This window comes from Mesoplodon mirus (genome assembly GCF_964341445.2).
Source record: "Mesoplodon mirus genome assembly, chromosome: 4".
Classification (NCBI taxonomy): Eukaryota; Metazoa; Chordata; class Mammalia; order Artiodactyla; family Ziphiidae; genus Mesoplodon; species Mesoplodon mirus.
Window position 1 is genome coordinate 149,154,244 of NC_138979.1, and position 21,870 is coordinate 149,176,113.

The following is a 21,870-nucleotide window of genomic DNA, read 5'->3' on the forward strand; positions in this document are numbered from 1 at the left end:
AAACCAGCAAAGCAGTTTTACCATTGTATTCCTACCAGGAGTGTACAAGAGCTCCAGATGCTTTACTTCCTTGCAGTCAGTTTTGAAAAATTTTATTGGTATAATATTTTGGTTTTAATTTGTATTCCTCTGATGATTACTGATGTTGAGCATCTTTTCATTTGCTTATAAGCCATTTGTTTGTACATATTAGTTTGTGAAGCATGTGCTTGAAATTTTTTATTGGGTTCTTTGTATTGAGTAATATTATTATCAAGTTGTAAAAGATCTTTCTATATTCTGGATACAAGTCTTTTTTTTAACATCTTTATTGGAGTATAATTGCTTTACAATGGTGTGTTAGTTTCTGCTTTATAACAAAGTGAATCAGCTATACATATACATATATCCCCACATCGCCTCCCTCTTGCATCTCCCTCCCACCATCCCTATCCCACCCATCTAGATAGTCACAAAGCACCAAGCTGATCTCCCTGTGCTATGCAGCTATTTCCCACTAGCTATCTATTTTACATTTGGTAGTGTATATAAGTCCATGCCACTCTCTCACATCGTCCCAGCTTACCCTTCCCCCTCCCCGTGTCCTCAAGTCCATTCTCTACATCTGTGTCTTTATTCCTAACCTGCCCCTAGCTTCTTCAGAAGCATTTGTTTTTAGATTCCATATATATGTGTTAGCATGCAGTATTTATTTTCTCTTTCTGACTTACTTCACTCTGTATGACAGACTCTAGGTCCATCCACCTCACTACAAATAACTCAATTTCAATTCTTTTTATGGCTGAGTAATGTTCCATTGTATATATATGCCACATCTTCTCTATCCATTCATCTGTCGATGGACACTTAGGTTGCTTCCATGTCCTGGCTATTGTAAATAGAGCTGCAATGAACATTGTGGTAAATGACTCTTTTTGAATTATGGCTTTCTCAGGATATATGCCCAGTAGTGGGATTTCTGGGTCATATGGTAGTTCTATTTTTAGTTTTTTAAGGAGCCTCCATACTGTTCTCCATAGTGGCTGTATCAATTTACATTCCCACCAACACTGCAAGAGGGCTCCGTTTTCTCCACACCCTCTCCAGCATTTATTGTTTGTAGATTTTTTGATGGTGACCCTTCTCACCGGTGTGAGGTGATATTGTAGTTTTGATTTGCATTTCTCTAGTGATTAGTGATGTTGAGCATCCTTTCATGTGTTTTTTGGCAATCTGTATATCTTCCTTGGAGAAATGTCTGTTTAGGTCTTCTGCCCATGTTTGGATTGGGTTGTTTCTTTTTTTGATATTGAGCTGCATGAGCTGCTTTTAAATTTTGGAGATGAATCCTTCGTCAGTTGCTTCATTTGCAAATATTTTCTCCCATTCTGAAGGTTGTCTTTTCGTCTTGTTTATGGTTTCCTTTGCTGTGCAAAAGCTTCAAAGTTCATTAGGTCCCATTTGTTTATTTTTGTTTTCATTTCCATTTCTCTAGGAGGTGGATCAAAAAGGATCTTGCTGTGATTTATGTCATAGAGTGTTCTGCCTATGTTTTCCTCTAAGAGTTTTATAGAGTCTAGCCTTACATTTAGGTCTTTAATCCATTTTGAGTTTATCTTTGTGTATGGTGGTAGGAAGTGTTCTAATTTCATTCTTTTACATGTAGCTGTCCAGTTTTCCCAGCACCACTTATTGAAGAGGTTGTCTTTTCTCCGTTGTATATTCTTGCCTCCTTTATCAAAAATAAGATGACCATATATGCATGGGTTTCTGGACTTTCTATCCTGTTCCATTGATCTATATTTTTGTTTTTGTGTCAGTATCATACTGTCTTGATTACTGTAGCTTTGTAGTATAGTCTGAAGTCCAGGAGCCTGATTCCTCCAGCTCCATTTTTCTTTCTCAAGATTGCTTTGTCTATTCGGGGTCTTTTGTGTGTCCATACAGATTGTGAAATTTTTTCTTCTAGTTCTGTGAAAAATGCCATTGGTAGTTTGATAGGGATTGCATTCAATCTGTAGCTTGCTTTGGGTAGTATAGTCATTTTCACAGTGTTTATTCTTCCAATCCAAGAACATGGTTTATCTCTCCATCTGTTTGTATCATCTTTAATTTCTTGCATCAGTGTCTTATTGTTTTCTGCATACAGGTCTTTTGTCTCCATAGGTGGGTGTATTCCTAGGTATTTTATTCTTTCTGTTGCAATGGTAAATGGGAATGTTCTGTTAATTTCTCTTTCAGATTTTTCATCATTAGTGTATAGGAATGCAAGAGATTTCTGTGCATTAATTTTGTATCCTGCTACTTTACCAAATTCATTGATTAGCTCTAGTAGTTTTCTGGTAGCATCTTTAGGATTCTCTATGTATAGTATCATGTCATCTGCAATCAGTGACAACTTTACTTCTTCTTTTCTGATTTGGATTCCTTTTATTTCTTTTTCTTCTCTGATTGCTGTGGCTAAAACTTCCAAAACTATGTTGAATAACAGTGGCGAGAGTGGGCAGCCTTGTCTTGTCCTGATCTTAGAGGAAATGGTTTCAATTTTTCACCATTGAGAATGATGTTGGCTGTGGGTTTGTCATATATGGCCTTTATTATGTTGAGGTAAGTTCCCCCTGTGCCTTCTTTCTGGAGGGTTTTTGTCATAAATGGGTGTCGAATTTTGTTGAAAGCTTTTTCTGCATCTGTTGAGATGATCATATGGTTTTTCTCCTTCAGTTTGTTAGTATGGTTTATCACGTTGATTGATTTGTGCATATTGTAGAATCCTTGCATTCCTGGGATAAACCCCACTTGATCACGGTGTATGATTCTTCTAATGTGCTGTTGGATTCTGTTTGCTAGTATTTTGTTGAGGATTTTTGCATCTGTGTTCATCAGTGCTATTGGCCTGAAGTTTTCTTTTTTTGTGGCATCTTTGTCTGGTTTTGGTATCAGGGTGATGGTGGCCTCGTAGAATGAGTCTGGGAGTGTTCCTCCCTCTGCTATATTTTGGAAGAGTTTGAGAAAGATAGGTGTTAGTTCTTCTCTAAATGTTTGATAGCATTCGCCTGTGAAGCCATCTGGTCCTGGGCTTTTGTTTGTTGGAAGATTTTTAATCACAGTCTCAATTTCAGTGCTTGTGATTGGTCTGTTTATATTTTCTGTTTCTTTGGTTCAGTCTTGGAAGGTTGTGCTTTTCTAGGAATTTGTCCATTTCTTCCAGGTTGTCCATTTTATTGGCATAGAGTTGCTTGTAGTAATCTCTCATGACCCTTTGTATTTCTACAGTGTCAGTTGTTACTTCTCCTTTTTCATTTCTAATTCTATTGATTTGAGTCTTCTCCCTGTTTTTCTTGATAAGTCTGGCTAATGGTTTATCAATTTTGTTGATCTTCTCAAAGAACCAACTTTTAGTTTTATTGATCTTTGCTATTTTTTCCTTCATTTCTTTTTCATTTATTTCTGATTTGATCTTTATGATTTCTTTCCTTCTGCTAACTTTGGAGTTTTTGGTTCTTTTTTCTCTAATTGCTTTAGGTGTAAGGTTAGGCTGTTTATTTGAGATGTTTCTTGTTTCTTGAGGTAGGATTGTATTGCTATAAACTTCCCTCTTAGAACTGCTTTTGCTGCATCCCATAGGTTTTGGGTTGTCATGTTTTCATTGTCATTTGTTTCTAGATATTTTTTGATTTCCTCTTTGATTTCTTCAGTGATCTCTTGGTTATTAAGTGGTGTATTATTTAGCCTCCATGTGTTTGTATTTTTTACAGATTTTTTCCTGTAATTGATATGTAGTCTCAGAGCATTGTGGTTGGAAAAGATACTTGGTATGACATCAGTTTTCTTAAATTTACCAGGCCAAGATATGATCTATCCTGGAGGATGTTCCATGAGCAGTTGAGAAGAAAGTGAATTCTGTTGTTTTTGGATAGATTGTCCTATAAATATCAATTAAGTCCATCTTGTTTAATGTATCATTTAAAGCTTGTGTTTCCTTATTTATTTTCATTTTGGGTGGTCTGTCCATTGGTAAAAGTGGGGTGTTAAAAGTCCCCTACTATGATTGTGTTACTGTTAATTTCCCCTTTTATGGCTGTTAGCATTTGCCTTATGAATTGAGGTGGTCCTATGTTGGGTCCATAAATATTTACAATTGTTATATCTTCTTCTTGGATTGATCTCTTCATCATTATGTAGTATCCTTCTTTGTCTCTTGTAATAGTCTTTATTTTAAAGTCTACTTTGTCTGATATGAGAATTGCTACTCCAGCTTTCTTTTGATTTCCATTTGCATGGAATATCTTTTTCCATCCCCTCACTTTTAATGTGTATGTTTCCCTAGGTCTGAAGTGGGTCTCTTGTAGCCAGCATATATACAGGTCTTGTTTTTGTATCCATTCAGCCAGTCTATGTCTTTTTGGTTGGAGCATTTAATCCATTTACATTTAAGGTCATTATCGATATGTATGTTCCTGTTCCCATTTTCATAATTGTTTTGGTTTTGTTATTATAGGTCTTTTCCTTCCCTTGTGTTTCCTGCCTAGAGAAGTTCCTTTAGCATTTGTTGTAAAGCTGGTTTGGTGGTGCTGAATTCTCTTAGCTTTTGCTTGTCTGTAAAGGTTTTAATTTCTCCATCAAATCTGAATGAGATCCTTGCTGGGTAGGGTAATCTTGGTTGTAGGTTTTTCCCTTTCATCACTTTAAATATGTCTTGCCACTCCCTTCTGGCTTGTAGAGTTTCTCCTGAAAGATCTTCTCTTAACCTTATGGGGATTCCCTTGTATGTTATTTGTTGTTTTTCCCTTGCTGCTTTTAATATTTTTTCTTTGTATTTAATTTTTGATAGTTTGATTCATATGTGTCCGGGCATGTGTCTCCTTGGATTTATCCTGTATGGGACTCTCTGTGCTTCCTGGACTTGATTGACAATTTCCTTTCCCATATTAGGGAAGTTTTCAACTATAATCTCTTCAAATATTTTCTCAGTCCCTTTCTTTTTCTCTTCTTCTTCTGGGACCCCTATAATTCGAATGTTGTTGCGTTTAATGTTGTCCCAGAGGTCTCTAAGACTGTACTCAATTCTTTTCATTCTTTTTTCTTTCTTCTGCTCTGTGGTTGTTATTTCCACTATTTTATCTTCCACGTCACTTATCCGTTCTTCTGCCTCAGTTATTCTGCTATTGATTCCTTCTAGAGAATTTTTAATTTCATTTATTGTGTTGTTCATCAGTGTTTGTTTGCTCTTTAGTTCTTCTAGGTCCTTGTTAAACGCTTCTTGTATTTTCTCCATTCTATTTCCAAGATTTTGGATCATATTTCCTATCATTACTCTGAAATCCTTTTCAGGTAGACTACCTATTTTCTCTTCATTTGTTTGGTCTGGTGGTTTTTTTCCTTGCTCTTTCATCTGCTGTGTGTTTATCTTCTCATTTTGCTTAACTTACTGTGTTTTGGGTCTCCTTTTCGCAGGCTGCAGGTTTGTAGTTCCCATTGTTTTTGGTGTCTGCCCCCAGTGGCTAAGGTTGGTCCAATGGGTTGTGTAGGCTTCCTGGTGGAGGGAACTAGTGCCTGTGTTCTGCTGGTTGAGGCTGGATCTTGTCTTTCTGGTTGGCAGGACCATGCCCGGTGGTGTGTTTTGGGGTTCTGTGACCTTATTATGATTTTAGGCAGCCTCTCTGCTAATGTGTTGGGTTGTGTTCCTGTCTTGCTGGTTGTTTGGCATAGGGTGTCCAGCACTGTAGCTTGCTGGTTTTTGAGGGGAGCTGGGTCTTAGCATTGAGATGGAGATCTCTGGGAGAGCTTTTGCCATTTGATATTATGTGGAGCTGGGAGGTCTCTGGTGGACCAATGTCCTGAACTTGGCTCTCCCACCTCAGAGGCACAGGCCTGACATCCGGCTGGAGCACCAAGACCCTGTCAACCACATGGCATTATATTGTTTCTCTGTCTTTTATCTCTTGCCTCTCTGAGCCACAACATTCTGTGGAATCCAGAATTATTTTATCACAACCCAACTTCTCTTTGTTCAAGTGGAACGCATTGCAGTTCTCAGAGTTCTCTTTTCCTTCGCTCTTTACTGTCAGGGTTATGTACTGGAAGTCTTTATTTCTTTCAGCTTGGGCCTCTTGGTGCCTGATTCTCCTTCCAGCCTGTTCTCATGCCTTTCTCGTCACCTTATGAGGCCTTTTTCTTTTCCTTTGTGCTTAGTCTAGTGTTACTTGCTCAAGGGTACTGAGTGCAGAGGCCTGGCACCAGGCACTTCAGAACAGAGTTCCTGGTGCCTGGATACAAGTCTTTTATCTGACATGTGTTTAAAAACTTGCCCTCAGTCTATGTCTTGCCTTTTCATTTCTTAATATCTTCAACCAGGAAAAGTTTTAAATTTTGATGTCTAATTCAGCAGCTTTTTTTTCTTTTATGGTTCATGCTCTTATATATCTTAAGGTTGCAAAAATTTCTCCTATTTTTTTTCCCCAGGAGTTTTATAAAGTTTTACAATTTGATCTATGATTAATTTTTACACCCACACACATAGCATGAGGTAAGGGTTGATGTTCCATATTAATATCAGTTTTGCTCAAGCATCATTTTTTGAAAAGACTTTAATTTCCCTGTTGAATTGCTTTCCCACTTTTGTATAAAAAATGGACCATATTTATGTGGTGCTATTTCTGGACTCACTTCTATTCTGCTGATTTATTAGCTTACCTTTTTGCCAATAGCAAATTGTCCTGATTAGCATACCTGTATCATAAGTCTTGAGAGCAGGTAGGTTGGTACTCCCACTTTGTTTTTTTAAAAAATTATTTTGAATATTCTTTTTAAAATTAATTAATTAATTTATTTATTTATGGCTGCACTGGGTCTTCATTGCTGCACGTGGGCTCCTTCTAGTTGCAATGAGTGGGGGCCACTCCTCGCCATGGTGTGCAGGCTTCTCATTGTGGTGGCTTCTCTTGTTGCAGAGCATGGGCTCCAGGTGCATGGGCTTCAGTAGTTGTGGCTCGCAGGCTCCGGAGCGCAGGCCCAGCAGTTTTGGCGTGCAGGCTTAGCTGCTCCACAGCATGCAGGATCCTCCCGGAACAGGGCTTGAACCCATGTCCCCTGCTTTGGCAGTCAGATTCCCAACCACTGCGCCACCAGGGAAGTCCCTGTTTTGAATACTATAAGTCCTTTATTTCCTTATACATTTTGGAGTCTGTCAAATTTTACAAAATATCTGCTTGGATATTGATTTAGATTGCATTAAAACAATAGACTAATTTGGGGAAATTAATATTTTAACAATACTGAGACTTCTCTATTTTTTCTCAGAAATACTGCTTTTAGTGTGGTAGGTTTGAATGCCTCTTGTTAAACTAATTCTTAAGTATTAATGTATTTTCATCTTTTGAGAACAGAATTAAAATTAAAATTTTTTTCAATTATCAAAATATAGAAGTGTAATTGATTTTTATATAATGACTTTACTAAATTCATTAAGTAGTCTCACCATTGATGTTAGCTGTAGAGTTTTAGTAGATTCCCCCTTTTTTCAGATTGTTGAATATCCCTAGTAAGCTGAGATTTTTTTGTTTTATTTTCATCAGAAATTGATGTTGGATATTGTTACTTTTTGTGTGCCTGTTGAAATGATTGGTTTTTTTTATTGTGTTAATTTGATGAATTATATCAATTGATTTTGGTATTTTAAACCAACTTTGCATTTCTAGGATAAACCTTATGTGGCCATAATATATGATCCTTTTAATACATTACTCGATTTCGTTTGTTAATGTTTTGCTAAGGATTTTTTGTAACTATGATATATGGGATATAGGTGTATAATTTTCTATTTTTGTGATGTCATTGGCAGGTGTTTTTATTAGGATTATGCTGGCCTCATAAAATGAGTTGAGAAATGTTCTCTCTTCCTCTACTTTCTGTAAGAGCTATGTAGATATTGGTATTATTTGACATTCATAGAACTCTGTACCCCAAAACTGCAGAATGCTCTTTCTTTTCAAGTCCACATTATCACAGTGAACTGTATGTTGAGTTATAATACAAATCTGTATACTTACTGATTTTTTCTTAGTTGCTCTATCAACTAACTGCAGAGAAGAGGGTGTTAAAATCTTCGGCTTTACTTTGAATTTGTCTGTTTCTCCTTTAAGTTCCATTAGTTTTTCCATCACATATTTTGAAGCCCTGCTAATAGGTTCATACACACTTATAATTTTTATGTCTTGATGAGTTGATCATTTTATCATTATAAAATATCCTTCATCTCTGGTAAAACTCTTGTCTTGAAGTCTACTTTGGTATTAATACAACTCCATCAGCTTCTTTATGCTTACAGTTTGCATAACTTATCTTTTTAATCCTTTTACTTTTAACCTGTTTGTGTATTTATATTTAAAGTGTGTCTCTTATGGTCATCACATAATTGGGTCCTGCTTGTTTATTCAGTTTGACAATCTTTACTTTCAAATGTGATATTTCATTTGCATTTAATGTATGGAAATTATTGGGTTTAAGTATGTCATTTTGCTGTTTTCTATTGATATTTGTTGCCTCTGATTTTCATCTTCTGTTGCTCTTACTGCTTTACTTTTGTGTTAATCACCTATTATTTTACTATTCAATTTAAATTCCTCTATTAAATTTTTAGCTATACGTATTTGTATTTTCTTTTTTCATGGCTGTTATAGGAATTATGTATACATCCTTAGTTTATCATAGTCCACTTTGAGTTAGTATTGTACCACTTCACATTTACTCTTTGCTTTATGTCACAGCATTACACCACTTTGCAACAGTATAAATCACTTACTTCCCCTCTCCTTTGTGTTATTCATATCTCATGTTTCACTTTTCCACACTTTATCAATCCCCTGCCCCCTGCAATAGTATATATATACTTTCTTCAGTTATCTTCCAGAAGAAGTAAAAGAAGAAAACATCAAATATTTTTTGTATTTACTCATATATTTACCTTTGCTATTAGTGCTTTTCATTCCTTCCCTTAGATCTGAGATGTAGTTTGTTGCCAGTTCCCTTTCATTTGAAGAACTTCCTTTAACATTTCTTGAAATGCAGGTCTGATGAGTTCTCTTTTCATTTATATAAAATTGTGGTTATTTTATATTCCTTTCTGAAGGATGATTTCTCTGGATATAGAATTCAGCATTGACAGTTTTTTTTTTTTTCTTTCAGTACTTACACATGTCTTTCTATTGTGTTCTGGCTTCCAATGTCTCTGAAATAAGACAGTTTTCTTTGTATTATTATTTTCCTGTATGCAATGCATTTTTCCTTCTCTTCTTACTTTCAGGTATTTTATTTAGTCTTTGATTTCCAGCTAGCTGACAGCGATGTGCCTAGTTGTGGAACTTTTGAACTAGGTTACTAAAATGTTTGAATCTGTATGCTGATTTTTCACCAAATTTGGGAGATTCTCAGCCATTATTTTTCAAATATTTTTCTTCCACATGAACTTAGCTCAAACACTTGGCTAAAACCTGAACTATGAAAGCATGGGGGAGAGTCCTTTCATTTTTTCCTCCTTGGACTCCAGTTACACATATTTCAGACAACTTGATGTGTTATCCTTGTTCCCTGAGGTTTTGTTTATTTTCTTTCCAAAGGTTTTATGTTCTTCAGATTGATTACTTTTTACTGAGCTCCTTCGAAGTTCATGGCCATCTCCAATCTGCTACAAAACCAATCAGCTGAATTTTTTAACTTTGAAGGTTTTATTTTCAATTCTAAGTTTATTTAGTTTTTTAAATATTATTTTCATTTCTCTACTGAAATTATCCTTATTTATATTCATTATAATCACCTTTTCCTTTGATTATTTGAACTTATTTATAATAGGTACTTTAAAGATGTTGTCTTTTGCATCCAACATCTGAGTCACCGTGGGGCTAGTTTCAATTGAATGCTTTTTTTCCTTGATGGTTCACATTTTTCTTGTTTCTTTGTATGTCTAGTGACTTTTGATTGTGCACTGGACATTATGGATGAAATGTTGTAAAGGTAATGGATTCTTTCATCTTCCTCTAAAGAATATTGCTTTTTGTTTTAGCCCACAGTAAAATTACTAGTTGATTCCTTTGACTATATTGGTTTTATAGTTTGTTATGCTGGGCTTATGTCAGTTTTACTCTTAGTCTTATTTCTAATGTTGGCCCTTCTAAAGTTTTAATGGAAAACCTGGGGTGTCTTCCAAGCCCCTCTACCTTGGCCAGATTCAGTCTCCTAACTCAGTCTCTACTGAGGTAGGCTTAAACCAAAATGTCTAATCAAATTTTTAGCCCTCTAGCTGTTACTTTTTCTAGGTTTCTTGGACTCTTCCCCCATGCTTTCATAGTTCAGGTTTTAGCCAAGTGTTTGAGCTAAGTTCAGATGCAGATTTTGGGGCTCCCTCTCTGTGGTTTCTTCTTTTCTGGGGTTTCCTTCTCCATTTCCAGCTTCTCTGGATTGCCTTGAATTCTGTCCTCTGACACCTCAAGTCAATAAGGCTTGTGATTTCTGCCTGAGTCCTTGATGCCCTGTGCCTCATAGACTTAGGAATACTTTCAGCAGAAAAATAGTATAACCATGGATCTCATCCAGTGAAATTTCCTTCTTTAAAAAAATTAGATCCCCTCCAGTTTCTGCCTGCTCCTGCTCACTCTCTATGCCTTCAAATAGTTGGTTTAAGTATTTTTTCATGAATTCATAATTGTTATTAGGTTAGTTCAAGTCTCTTACTCGGCTATTATCATAACTGGAATCCTTGATATTGTAACTTACTTTTCCCTAGTGTAGTGATCTTTATGTTACTAATTTTAGTAAAATATTTTCTATCTGACTAACTCATATTTAACTATTACAAGTGCTGTCTCTTTGTTCATATATGAAATAGAGTTGTCAAAACATCTCATACAAGGTGTAGGGTGACAAGACAAGTGTGCATCGGAGAACCAGATTGTAATCCTTCCTCTGCCACTAACTAGCTACTTGACATATAGTTATGTGCCTTAAGTAGTCTCAGCCTTAGTTTCTATTCTGTAGAATGAGGGAGTTGGGTTATATCAATGTTTTTCAAACTTAAAAAAAAATCAGGACTCTTATTTTTTTCCCAACAGAATCTTATAAAAATATAAACTGTCTTAAATCAAAACAGCCCTGATTGTACAGGGTGTATAGCTCAGCCTGCTCAGTGCAACTACCCACATCTCCACTTTTACTGTGGGTGGCATTGAAGCTCCTTTGTGGAAGCCCAGACCTCCACAAAGCATAGTCTGAAAAAAATCAAGGCTGACGATCTATAAAAATCTTTTCCTATCCTGCCTGAGTCCAAGAATGGCTGGATTATGCATCTAAAAATGTGACCATTTTTTTTTAGGATCTGACAGGGGCAGTTGTCAACCTTTGACCCTCCCTTCTGCTTTTTCACTTTAGCCAACTTTTTTTTTTTTTAACATCTTTATTGGAGTGTAATTGCTTTACAATGGTGTGTTAGTTCCTGCTGTATAACAAAGTGAGTCAGCTATACATATACATATATCCCCATATCTCCTCCCTCTTGCATCTCCCTCCCACCCTCCCTATCCCACCCTCCCTGTTCCACCCTAACCAACTTCTTGTTCTTATTTCTATCCTTATCCAACCACCCTAGGCAGACAGTTGCCGTGGGTATTTGAGAAATCTGGTATATTAGGGATTCCTGCAATTGTAGTTAAAAGTGGCACCCAGGTGGTACCATACCACTGAGCACAACCCACCCCTGCCTGTCTCTACAACCCATCTATAAGATATAAGCAGTACTTCCCTCCACCTAATTGCTCCTGTGTGGGTGGAAAGGAATTAATAAGCTTAGATCTTCACTGATCATGTATAAAGTCTTTCTCCATCGGTAAAATAGCAGCAGTCAGGCTTAAGAAATCCTCTCTTTGCATCACCAGTTGGTGGTTTTGTTGCCTTAAAAGAAGCAACAAAATGAGCAGGTGTTAAGCACTGCCCACATCCAGACAGCATTGCCAGCTCTTACAGAGCGCTCCACCTCTAGGCTTGGAAAAAAGTATAGTGAGGGAAGAAAGGTGATACAACCCACATTTTCAGCTTAATTTTCTCCTATTCCAGCCCTTGTTTCTTTCATCCTTTCCCTACAGCAGCTCTAATGATGAGTTTGCAAATCAGACCCTGCAAGAACAGGCATTCTTCCCTTTGCATGTAAATGCGAGGCTTCCTAGAAGGGTTTCCACATAGGGCACTGCCATGATGAGGAATAATAATAATAATCGTTAACATTTTTAGCATATCATATGTCAGGCATATGCTAAGTACCTTTACATGGTTTATCCCATTTAGTCCTCTCAACAACTTTGAGAAATAAGGAATATCAAAATAAGGACCCTGAAGTTCAGAAAGATTAAGGAACTTGCTTAGATCTCAGACCAGCAAATGGAAGATCCCAGATTCAAACTGAGGTAGCTTGACTCCAGATTCTGCACTCTTAACCACCCTAGCCTTCACTGATGTTAGACTCACAGGCAGTTTCTGTGGCACTGGGGCCCCGCCTTCCTGTCTCTTAATTGTGGAAGATGAAGATGGCATTTCCTCTGCCCCTCTTTACCAGAAAAAAAAATTCACTAAAAATCAGAGAGGCATATTCCGATGGCACTGCTGTAGAGACTCGATATTGATGGGTCTACAGATAACTCTTTTTCTGTCAAAGTCATGAACTTCCTGCCAGTGCAAGAAGCCCACAGTGACAACTCAGTAGTGTGTGAACAGAGGGATGGAGCTGGGTGGCCATGCATCGGAAAGATTGCAGAAGAGTCTGACTTCTCTTTGGTGGTAGATACTGAGGGGGTGTCTAAGATCTCCTGCATTCTGTGATTGAGTGAAATGGACAGTCTCAACTTCAAGATGTATTCACATCCATTGCATTTGTACAACTTTTTCTCTGTTGTTTTAGCAAGCTAATTAGATAAAGAGGTGAAGATTTTATTACAAATTTCCATCATGCTCTTTCCCAAGTACATATCTTGAAAGGGGTTTGAACTTGGTATTTATACAGTGTTTCAGAAAGTACTATCTTATGTCTGAAATAAGTGCTACAACTTAGATGAGACTTTGTGATTTTCAAAGATTTACATTGAATGAAATCCAGATCAGCTATTTAGTTGTTGACACAGACTCTAACAAGGCAAGTAGCAGCTGGGATCTTTCAAAAAGGTAAGAGTCAAAATTTAAATTTGAGAAAATAACCGACCAGTGAGAGAGCTTGGAAAATAATGTGGCAAAACCATTGGCCTGGAAACCTGGAGACCTCCATTTGGTCCTGGCTTGGTATAACCATGGGCAAATCAGTTTGCCTCTTTGGGCTTTGGTTTCTTTTCGTGAAAATGAGGGAACAGATAGATACTCATGAAAATCCTTTCTAGCCCAACTTATGTGGTTTTATCGTCTTAGTGACCAAATACAGTTGTATAGATTTTAACCTGGATTTTTTTCCGTGAGGAAGCAGATGGTAGAGGGAGCATAATGTAGTCATGAATAATATTGACTTTGGAGCAAGACCACCTGGGTTTGAATCGTGGTTCCACTATTTATTAACTGTTACAACTGTGGCAAATTACTAACCTCATGGTGCCTTGGTTTCCCCATCCACAGAATGGGGATAATAAAGTATTGGCTTCACTGGGTTATTGTAAGGAGTAAATAAGTTATCATATGTAAGATTCTAGAACAGTGCCTGGAACATGATAAATGCTTTATATGGGATTGCTTTTATTGTTATAATAGCACCACTGTTGATTTCTATTGCTGCTCAGTGGTTTTTAGGAGAGATGGTAGGTTTCCTTTTTTAAACAGAATTCCCTGAGATCCTTGGGGACTGAGGCTTAGCATAGCATGTGCAGTTGCCTTTATAATCCCACGAGGAGCAATGGGCCAGTTATACTGCAGCCTGAGTGTGTTCACTCTCACGTGGACTGACTCTTCTTCCCACTGCTCTTCTCTTCTCACAAAGGAAGCAACCTCCTGGCAGATTTCAGGGTGGAAATGGTAGAACCCTCTCTCACCTCACTCTGAAAAGTAAGCTAGATATGCCTCTAGTGTCCTGATGCAATGATGTTTGATGATATGTGCAGTGACTAAGAACAGAGGTTCTATGTTCAAGTCCCAGCTTTGTTACTTTGCTAACTTTGTTGCCTAGGGCAAGTCACTTAACCTCTCTATGCCTCTGTTTCCTGTCTCTAAAATGGGAATAATAATCATCATCCCTACTTCATGGTGTTGCTGTGATGATTAAACGGGATAATATATGCAAAGTGCCCAGAAGGTGCCTGGCATATAGTATATGTTTAGTAAATGGGAAACATTATAATTACTGTTATGATTCTTATATCGAGTGAGGAGAATCTGTGCTCTGTGGATGATCAGTGACTCACTGAAAAAAAATCATACATACTGGTAAGTTAATGAATTCTAGTTCCTAACTTTATACATGAGGAAATACCCATGGACTAACTCACTTAATTTAAAATTGATGACTTTTGACTATTTACATTTTTTAAAACTGACCTAGTAATACAAATGGAATGGAATATCAGAGTTGGAAAAAGTGCCAATGGATGTCTAATCCAGCCACTTCACCAATGCATGTATCTCCCTGACTACCTCCCAGGTGCTTAGCCAGTCCTATACTCTAAAGGTGGAGAGAGTTTAGTTTTGGTCCTGTTCGTCTCTGGGTGTCTTCCACATGTGATGGTCCATCCCATGCCAGAGCACTATGCCCAGCACATTGAGACGTGAGGAGACTGTCCATTGTAATGGCATTCTGTTGAGGCTGCAATGGAATCTTTTCTAACACTTAGCTTTTCAGGTCCTACCATGGGGCTGGTCACAGCCAACAATAGAATTGAGTGAGCTGAAAACAATATTATGCTCTTCTGTTCATGGATCAGCTGCTCCATAAAAGAAAGAAACAGATTGAATGTTGTTGCCTGTCAGGTAGAAAGTTTGGAGTCGGAGAATTTAGATCTAGAAAAGACCTGGGAAATTATCAAGACATTAAAAGTGAAGATATTTCTTCCACAAATGAAGAAACAGGGTCAGAGAGGTTAAGAGACTTGGCCACATAGACTCAGCTAGCTAATGTGAGCACAGAGAATAAGAGTTCTTTCTGCCATCTGTCTCCCATTCTCTAGCAGAGTGATTAGAAACGTGGTCTCTAGAGACAGGCCGACTTGATTCAAATCTTGATTCTTCCCCTTCCTGGCAGTATGATCTTCAGCCAGTTGCAGACTTTTCTCTGCCTCAATTTTCGTACTTGGAAAATGGGAACAGTAATAGGGGTTTTGTATGAGATATGTATAAGGTGCTTAGGACAGCCCCTGGCACATGAAAAGCATTCAGTCTGTTATAATTACTAATTTCCAAAGAGCCTCAGGAAAAGCAACTGTTAAGCCAGAGAATAAATGTTTTGGCCAGGCTGGTGTTTAAAGTATTTTCTCTCCCTTAAAATATTGCTTTTTAATTTCTTCTTAGCCTCTGATTCAAAAGTGATCTTCAGGACCCATCTGTGAATTAACAACCATATCCTTCCCAGGAACCACTGTGTGACTTTTGGATGGAAAGAGGAAATCTTTAAAAAATAATTCCCCATTATTTATCGTTTCCAAATCGCATTCAGCAAATGTTTACAGAGTAGCCTGCCACGCGCCTGGCACAGAGATAGTGCCTGGAGAGATGCAAAGGTGGGCAGTCTGCTGTGCCCCTTACCTTCAGGGTGTGTACAGGTTAGGTGGAATGGTCGGCAATTAAATAGGTAATTCTGCCCCAGAGCTGGAGGGAGCACTGACAGGGCAGGACAGGGAGTGATTTTACAGCACGTGGAAGGAGCCTTAAATCCCTAAACTTGATTTAAGGGGTCAAGGAAGGACTCTCTGGAGGAAATGATGTCTATGCTGAGACCTGAATGGTGAGCTAGATTCTTGACTAGTCTAGACGGGGCTGGAAAAGCATATTCCAGGCACAGGAAACCATGTGTGAGTGTTGTCGGGGAGCGGGGAGGAGCGCTCAGGGTTTTGGGAGAAAATACTGGCTATTCACCAATCTATTCCACATTTAACAAGTGTTTATTAAGTACTTATTATGCAGCAGGCATTGTTTTACATACTACAGAGACATCAGTTAACAAAACAGGTGATGTCTTTAGTTTCATGGAAGTTATGGGGGAGAAGAAAGAAAGAAAGAAAGATGATAAGTACTGGGAACAGAACTGCTTAAGGTAGGAGGATGATCAGAGAAGTGTTTAGGTTGAAGTGACGGTCAAGCTGAGACCTCAGTGGTGAGAGGAGCCAGCCAGGTAAACACCTGCGGGAGTGGGGGGTGTTTTCAGGTGGAAGGAACAACACAGGCAAGGGCAGAAATGATCATAATCACGGCCTGCTGGAGAAACAAAGAGGACAGAGCAGTGTGCTGGGGTGGGAAGAGTGGTACGCATAATCCAAAGGGTGTTTGGGTTGAGTCATTGGTGCTGAGAAAGGCATTTCTAGTATAAACTAGTTATTTATTAATTTTTTAAACCCATACCATGTGGTGTCACTTGTCAAAACTGGAAGTTTGGGGAAGATCTCAGTTGCTAATATCTCTTCTCTGAAGTGGGGCTTGGCTCTGAATGTTTTAATAACTGAGATGAGGCAAAGAGAGTAGGTTCCGTCATCATTGACTGGAACTACACATAAGGCACAGGTGCAGATTGCTGTCCTGTTCACAATCATGAGCACATGCCAGCAACATAACAAATCAGCAGGAGGCCCAGCTCAACAAGAGGGCTCATTATGTTAGTTAGGGGTGTCCCAGTGGTTTCTCTTGGTTCTAGCCGTGTGCTTCTAGTTACCCTCCTGAGCTTTCTTTTCCTGTTTCATTCCTGTGGACTCAAATGTGTGTTTCAAAAGTGCTTTGAATTCTTTCTACCCAGGTTCAGTCTGCTTTGATCCAGACTGATTGGCCATGTTCTTCTATTTCTCCGGATTATCTATCTCTGTTTTCTCATGGGCCCCGCAGGAGACTCATTGCTCTTGTTTGCTTCCAGTTAACAACTTTGGAGTTGATGAGCTGCCCACATCTTCTGACAGCGATGAGGAGGTTATCAAACAATTTGAGATTTCTGTGTCCCGGTCCCAGAGTTTCCGCTCGGGAGCACCTGAGAAAGGAAAGCAGACAGGACTGGAGCGTAAACCAAAACCCAGCCGCTGGCTTTCCACCCACGAAGAGGCCAGCACAGAAGTGTCTGCCTGCGAAGGTATTCTTTGCATCAAACCTTTCCTTTATCTAGACCAGGGGTGTCTAATGGTAAGAATGTTTTTGAGTCACTGCACTTGCATCTAAGAGTCCAGAGAGGAAAAAGAAAAATAGGGCAGGACCCAGAGGCTGGGACAGGGCAAAAGGGCTGCTTCAAACCTCACAAGCAGCCTCATGCAGAGAGAAAGGATCAGAAGTGCCAAAGTCTTGACCCCCACTTGTGGGATCCCTTCCTTTCTCGTAGGTTACTGCTTTGTACATTTTGAACACTAACGACTATAACTATTACCAAGCTTTATAAAATCTTGTTCCCTTCTGACGAGGACAAAAATTTTACATAGCTGTCTGCTGACCTTGCACTTCTGTGCCTTTCCTCCCATTTGGAAACGTAGAGTCTATTTTCCATATATCTATGTAACCTCAGATTTTTGAAGCCTTACTTTCAATAGTTCGTCATATTAAAACAGTAGGTGTGTTTTATCTTCCAAATAAAAATACGTGTTATAATAATATTAAATAACCTTTTTCAAACAACACATGCCCAACACACCCTCCCTCATTCCCTTTAGTTTCTGGACCCCAGCCCGTGTGAGAATTCATGGGTCAGAGCAGGTTTTACGCCAGCCTCCATCTTCATAGTAAGTTTACCTTTCCCAGAGGGAGAGGAGGCCACTCAGAGGTAGGGTGAGCACAGCCTGTGACTGCGGGTAGGCCTTGTCAAGGGTCCTTCTCCCTCCCCACTGTGCACACAGAAGAACCTAGGAAAAGAACAGTATGATATTTCTTAGTGCTTTCCCCAGCGAAGGTCAGGCATCTCTCCGACTCCTTTATGTCCAGAACCCTGAATAGGCACAGGACATTGGAACAGGGAAGGGTCTGTGAAGTGTATTTGGTAAAAAGCCAGAGAAAATGTCATACTGTCCACTGTAGTGACCTGGTCTAAATGACCTGGGTTCTCTAATCTTCTCCTTCTTTCCATTGGGCCTGTGGTCCGTCCAACCAATGGGGGCATAGTTGATCTTCCTTGTTTTTCAACACTTAGTAGTAGAAAGACAAAAAGGAGAGTGCAGAATTGAGAGAAGATGACAGAGAAGAAATTTCTGATTTGGTGATGTGGACGAGGCAGGCAGAAAAAGAACAAAGGGGAAAAAAAGGAAAATTAACAAAAAGAACCCTATTTTTCAGCAGGAATATAATAATTTGCTGACCATCATGTAATTTTACTTATTGGCATGGGCCGACATAACATTTTACTGCTCTTCTTTTTAGCCCCACGCAAGCCAGGAGATAAACTCCCCGACGTAACCAAAGCACAGTAGCCGTAGCTAATGGCCCTCTGTCATCTCCTCACTGCCTCTCCTGTTTTCTCTTTCTCTGCTGTTAGATCACAGCATTCCTCTCTCTCCACTGAGAGGGCAAATGTTAGCTAATGAAAGTTAATAGCAGTTGATCCCCTACGAGTAGCTTGTTTAATTCTAAAGCTAATGGCCCCATTTCCCAGAAGCCCAAGTGTCTTAGATTTTGATTTATACAAATGGCTGCTGTTCTGAGAGTTCTGACAAACACTCTAGCCCTCACCCTTCCTGGAATTAGCAACAACTTTTGTCATAACTGGTGCAATTCTGAAGTTTTTGACAGATGGTGATAGAAAGGCTAAATTTTTCTCTGTTGGATGGAGGAAAAAGTCCACTACATTAAATGAATTACCTGTAGATTTTGAAGAAAATCATCAGGATTTTCATAGGAATGATTAACTGTATGCTAAATTTTAGGTTATCAAATGCCATGGAAATGTTAATGTAATTTTTATTTCATGATTTTTTTTTCTGTGTCCTTTTTTTTTTTGTTCATCTTTAGATCAATGAATTTGCATCAGCAGTAAAGAATAAGGAAAATATTAAGCATGAACCCCAGAGAGGATTTGTTTTTTGGTGCCTATTCTCTATCTATTTAGCTATTTTCCCCTCTACCTGAAACATAATTTTCTAAGATCAAATTTAATTGTAGACAATTCTTTCACTTAAAAAATGCATTCAAAATGTTGGACCAGTGAAATTCAAGGTCCAAACCCACGTAAAAAATCTTCATATTCCAGGCAAGTTCTCTCCTGTCTCACATATCTGATTTAGTGTTATTGTGCATTAATTGTTCCTGTATTCCTGATAATGTCAAAGAGGGTTTGAGCCAAGTGATCTGAATCAGAAGTTGTGCATGAGGTCTTTACGCACGAAAGGTGGGCTGCAGAATAATAGCCCACTTATTGGGCTTTTTGTTTGTTTGTTTTGAGCAAAGCCTTATTTTTGCTTGTGAAATATTTAGTTCTTAGGGTGTTTCATAGAAGCTAGTCATTACCTTCCTGGTGTCATTTAAAACAGGTCAATTATCCCCAGAGTCTGTGCTTACTTTTGTTTAGGATGGTGTATCAAGCAAGATTTTATGGTGTATCAAGCAAGATTGTATCAATCAGATATAAAGGGGATTTCAGGGTGAGATATATATATATATATAATATAATATAATTATAATAATATATAATAATAACATATTATATTATTAATAATATTACATTATTATATTAATAATATATAATAATATATATAATTATAATTATATATATTATATATATAATATATATATTATATTTCAAGAGATTTATTGCAAAGAAGTGACTTATGCGATTGTAGGGGCTGTGTAGGCCACTGGAATACACAGCTCTGAAATCCACAGGACAGGCTGCTGGGAAGGATAGGCTGAAACCCTCAGGAAGGAGCTGAAGCTTCAGTCCATAGATGAAATTGCTTCTCCTCCAGGGATGCCTCAGTTCTCCTCTTAAGGCCTTTCAATGGACTGATTATGTAGTATAATCCCCTCTACTGAAAGTCAGTTGCTTAAGGGCTTTAATTACACCTACTATATGCCTTCACAGTAACTCCTAAATTACTGTTTGACTGAATAATTGAGGCCTATAGCCAAGTTGACACATAAAACTGACTATCACAGATGGTTAGCAAAAGTATTGGTATATGGGTGATGGAGGGAGGAGTCTGGGAGTAGAAAGAAAGTAATTGGATAATAGGTTTACACTCCATCAAAATGGGATATGAACTAAAAATATTCCTCTACTAAAATAATTATAGTTGATGTGACATAATTATGCCCTGTAATTTCTAAGAAGCCAGGATACATTTCTTGACAACAGGCAGTTACTTTTCCATATGTGTTTAAGGTGACATGACCTTCTTTAATTTAAAGCACAGGAAGACTGCTTTATGTAACAGTGAATCACCTTTCCCCTTCTCCCTCCTTGCAACTTGACTTGTCCCCCAGATTTGCCTTTCTAATTCATTCCTTGCTTGTCTGTCAAGGAAAATGGTTTGTTACATTAATATAGTTCTTATGTTTTTCAGTTATGAATAGCTTTTCAAGGCTTTAATGTAGCTTTTGAAAATTCCATTATTACTGATCTAAGTATTATCACCGTAGGAGTTGAAGTCATGAGACAATTTTATGGGGGTAATTTCTTGGCAAAGTTAGATTTTGTGCTGAGATCCTGCTGGGTGCTACACACGTTGATGGATGACCCACTGTTTAATAGGACATTTTAGTGTTCGTGTATGTGAGGAATGGATGGGCTAATTAGAGCCTGAGAAGAAAATTCTGCTTTGTGTTATGGGGTTTTTGCATATGGAATATCCCTTGTTCTGTCATTTTCTGTGGCCGTTTTTAAGGGCATTTGCCAAATAACGGAAAATGTGAATGTAAAGATGTTAGGTGCCCTATGACAGAGCTTCCAAGAGGCCTGAAGTGAATTATTAAGAATAACAGGGCAGATGGGGAGCATCTCAATGGCTTGCCATGGTTTGGCAAAATCCCAAATCAGGAGTCTGAAGTTGTGTCCTGAAAACCAAGTCTTCCCAAAGATGTTTTTATATGGTCTGCATAGGGTGATAACATATTTTAAAATTTGGGTGTTTATTGTAGGTGGGTCATATATTGTCTGCTAAACCACTGTCACCACCACTCCATATAGCTGCACACCTGGCTGTTTCAAATATTTTTTATCTGCCTAGCCTTTAAAGTTATTTGAGATTTAGTAAAACCCACTGGTGGATAAAGACAATGCAGTATATAGATGTGGCTTAGCGCCTTCAAGGACGTTATGTTTTAGCTCAGATTGTAAGACCAACTATGGGAGCAATTGCTATCATACAGTGTGTAAATAAGAGCTGAATTTACCATATATACTTTGTCATCCTCATTAATCCTGTCTATATCTCTAATTTTCTATCATCCTGGGATGGGGCCCACTGGAGAAGAGTAGAGACCCAAGAGATACGACATCCTTGGCTACTTTCTGAACGTGGAAGCAAGTTAGGGTGAAAGCTGTTGCTTAGGGAGACTCTGTCAGTTTTTCCTTATTGTCTGAGGGTAACCTGGACACTGAGGAAGAGGAAGGGGATGAACAGAAAGAGAATAGGATGACACGAAGCCTGAGAAAGACACTGAGCCTGAAGGAGTCAGGGAAGATTCAGGAGTTGTCGGGGCTTTGGATGGACAGGAAGGAAAGGACAGAAGGGAGGGCTTGAGGACCGCTGTGAACCAAAATACACAGCTAACATT

The 21,870-nt window shown here is 38.4% G+C and overlaps 1 protein-coding gene across 1 annotated transcript in view; it reads left to right on the plus strand.

Moving 5' to 3' along the window:
• Nucleotides 1–21,870, plus strand: part of SYT16 (synaptotagmin 16) — a 243,089-nt gene that overhangs the window by 190,215 nt on the left and 31,004 nt on the right. The window contains exon 3 of the mRNA XM_082617802.1: nucleotides 17,042–17,251. Coding sequence (XP_082473928.1) covers nucleotides 17,042–17,251 — 210 coding nt within the window. The remainder of the gene's footprint in view (nucleotides 1–17,041; nucleotides 17,252–21,870) is intronic.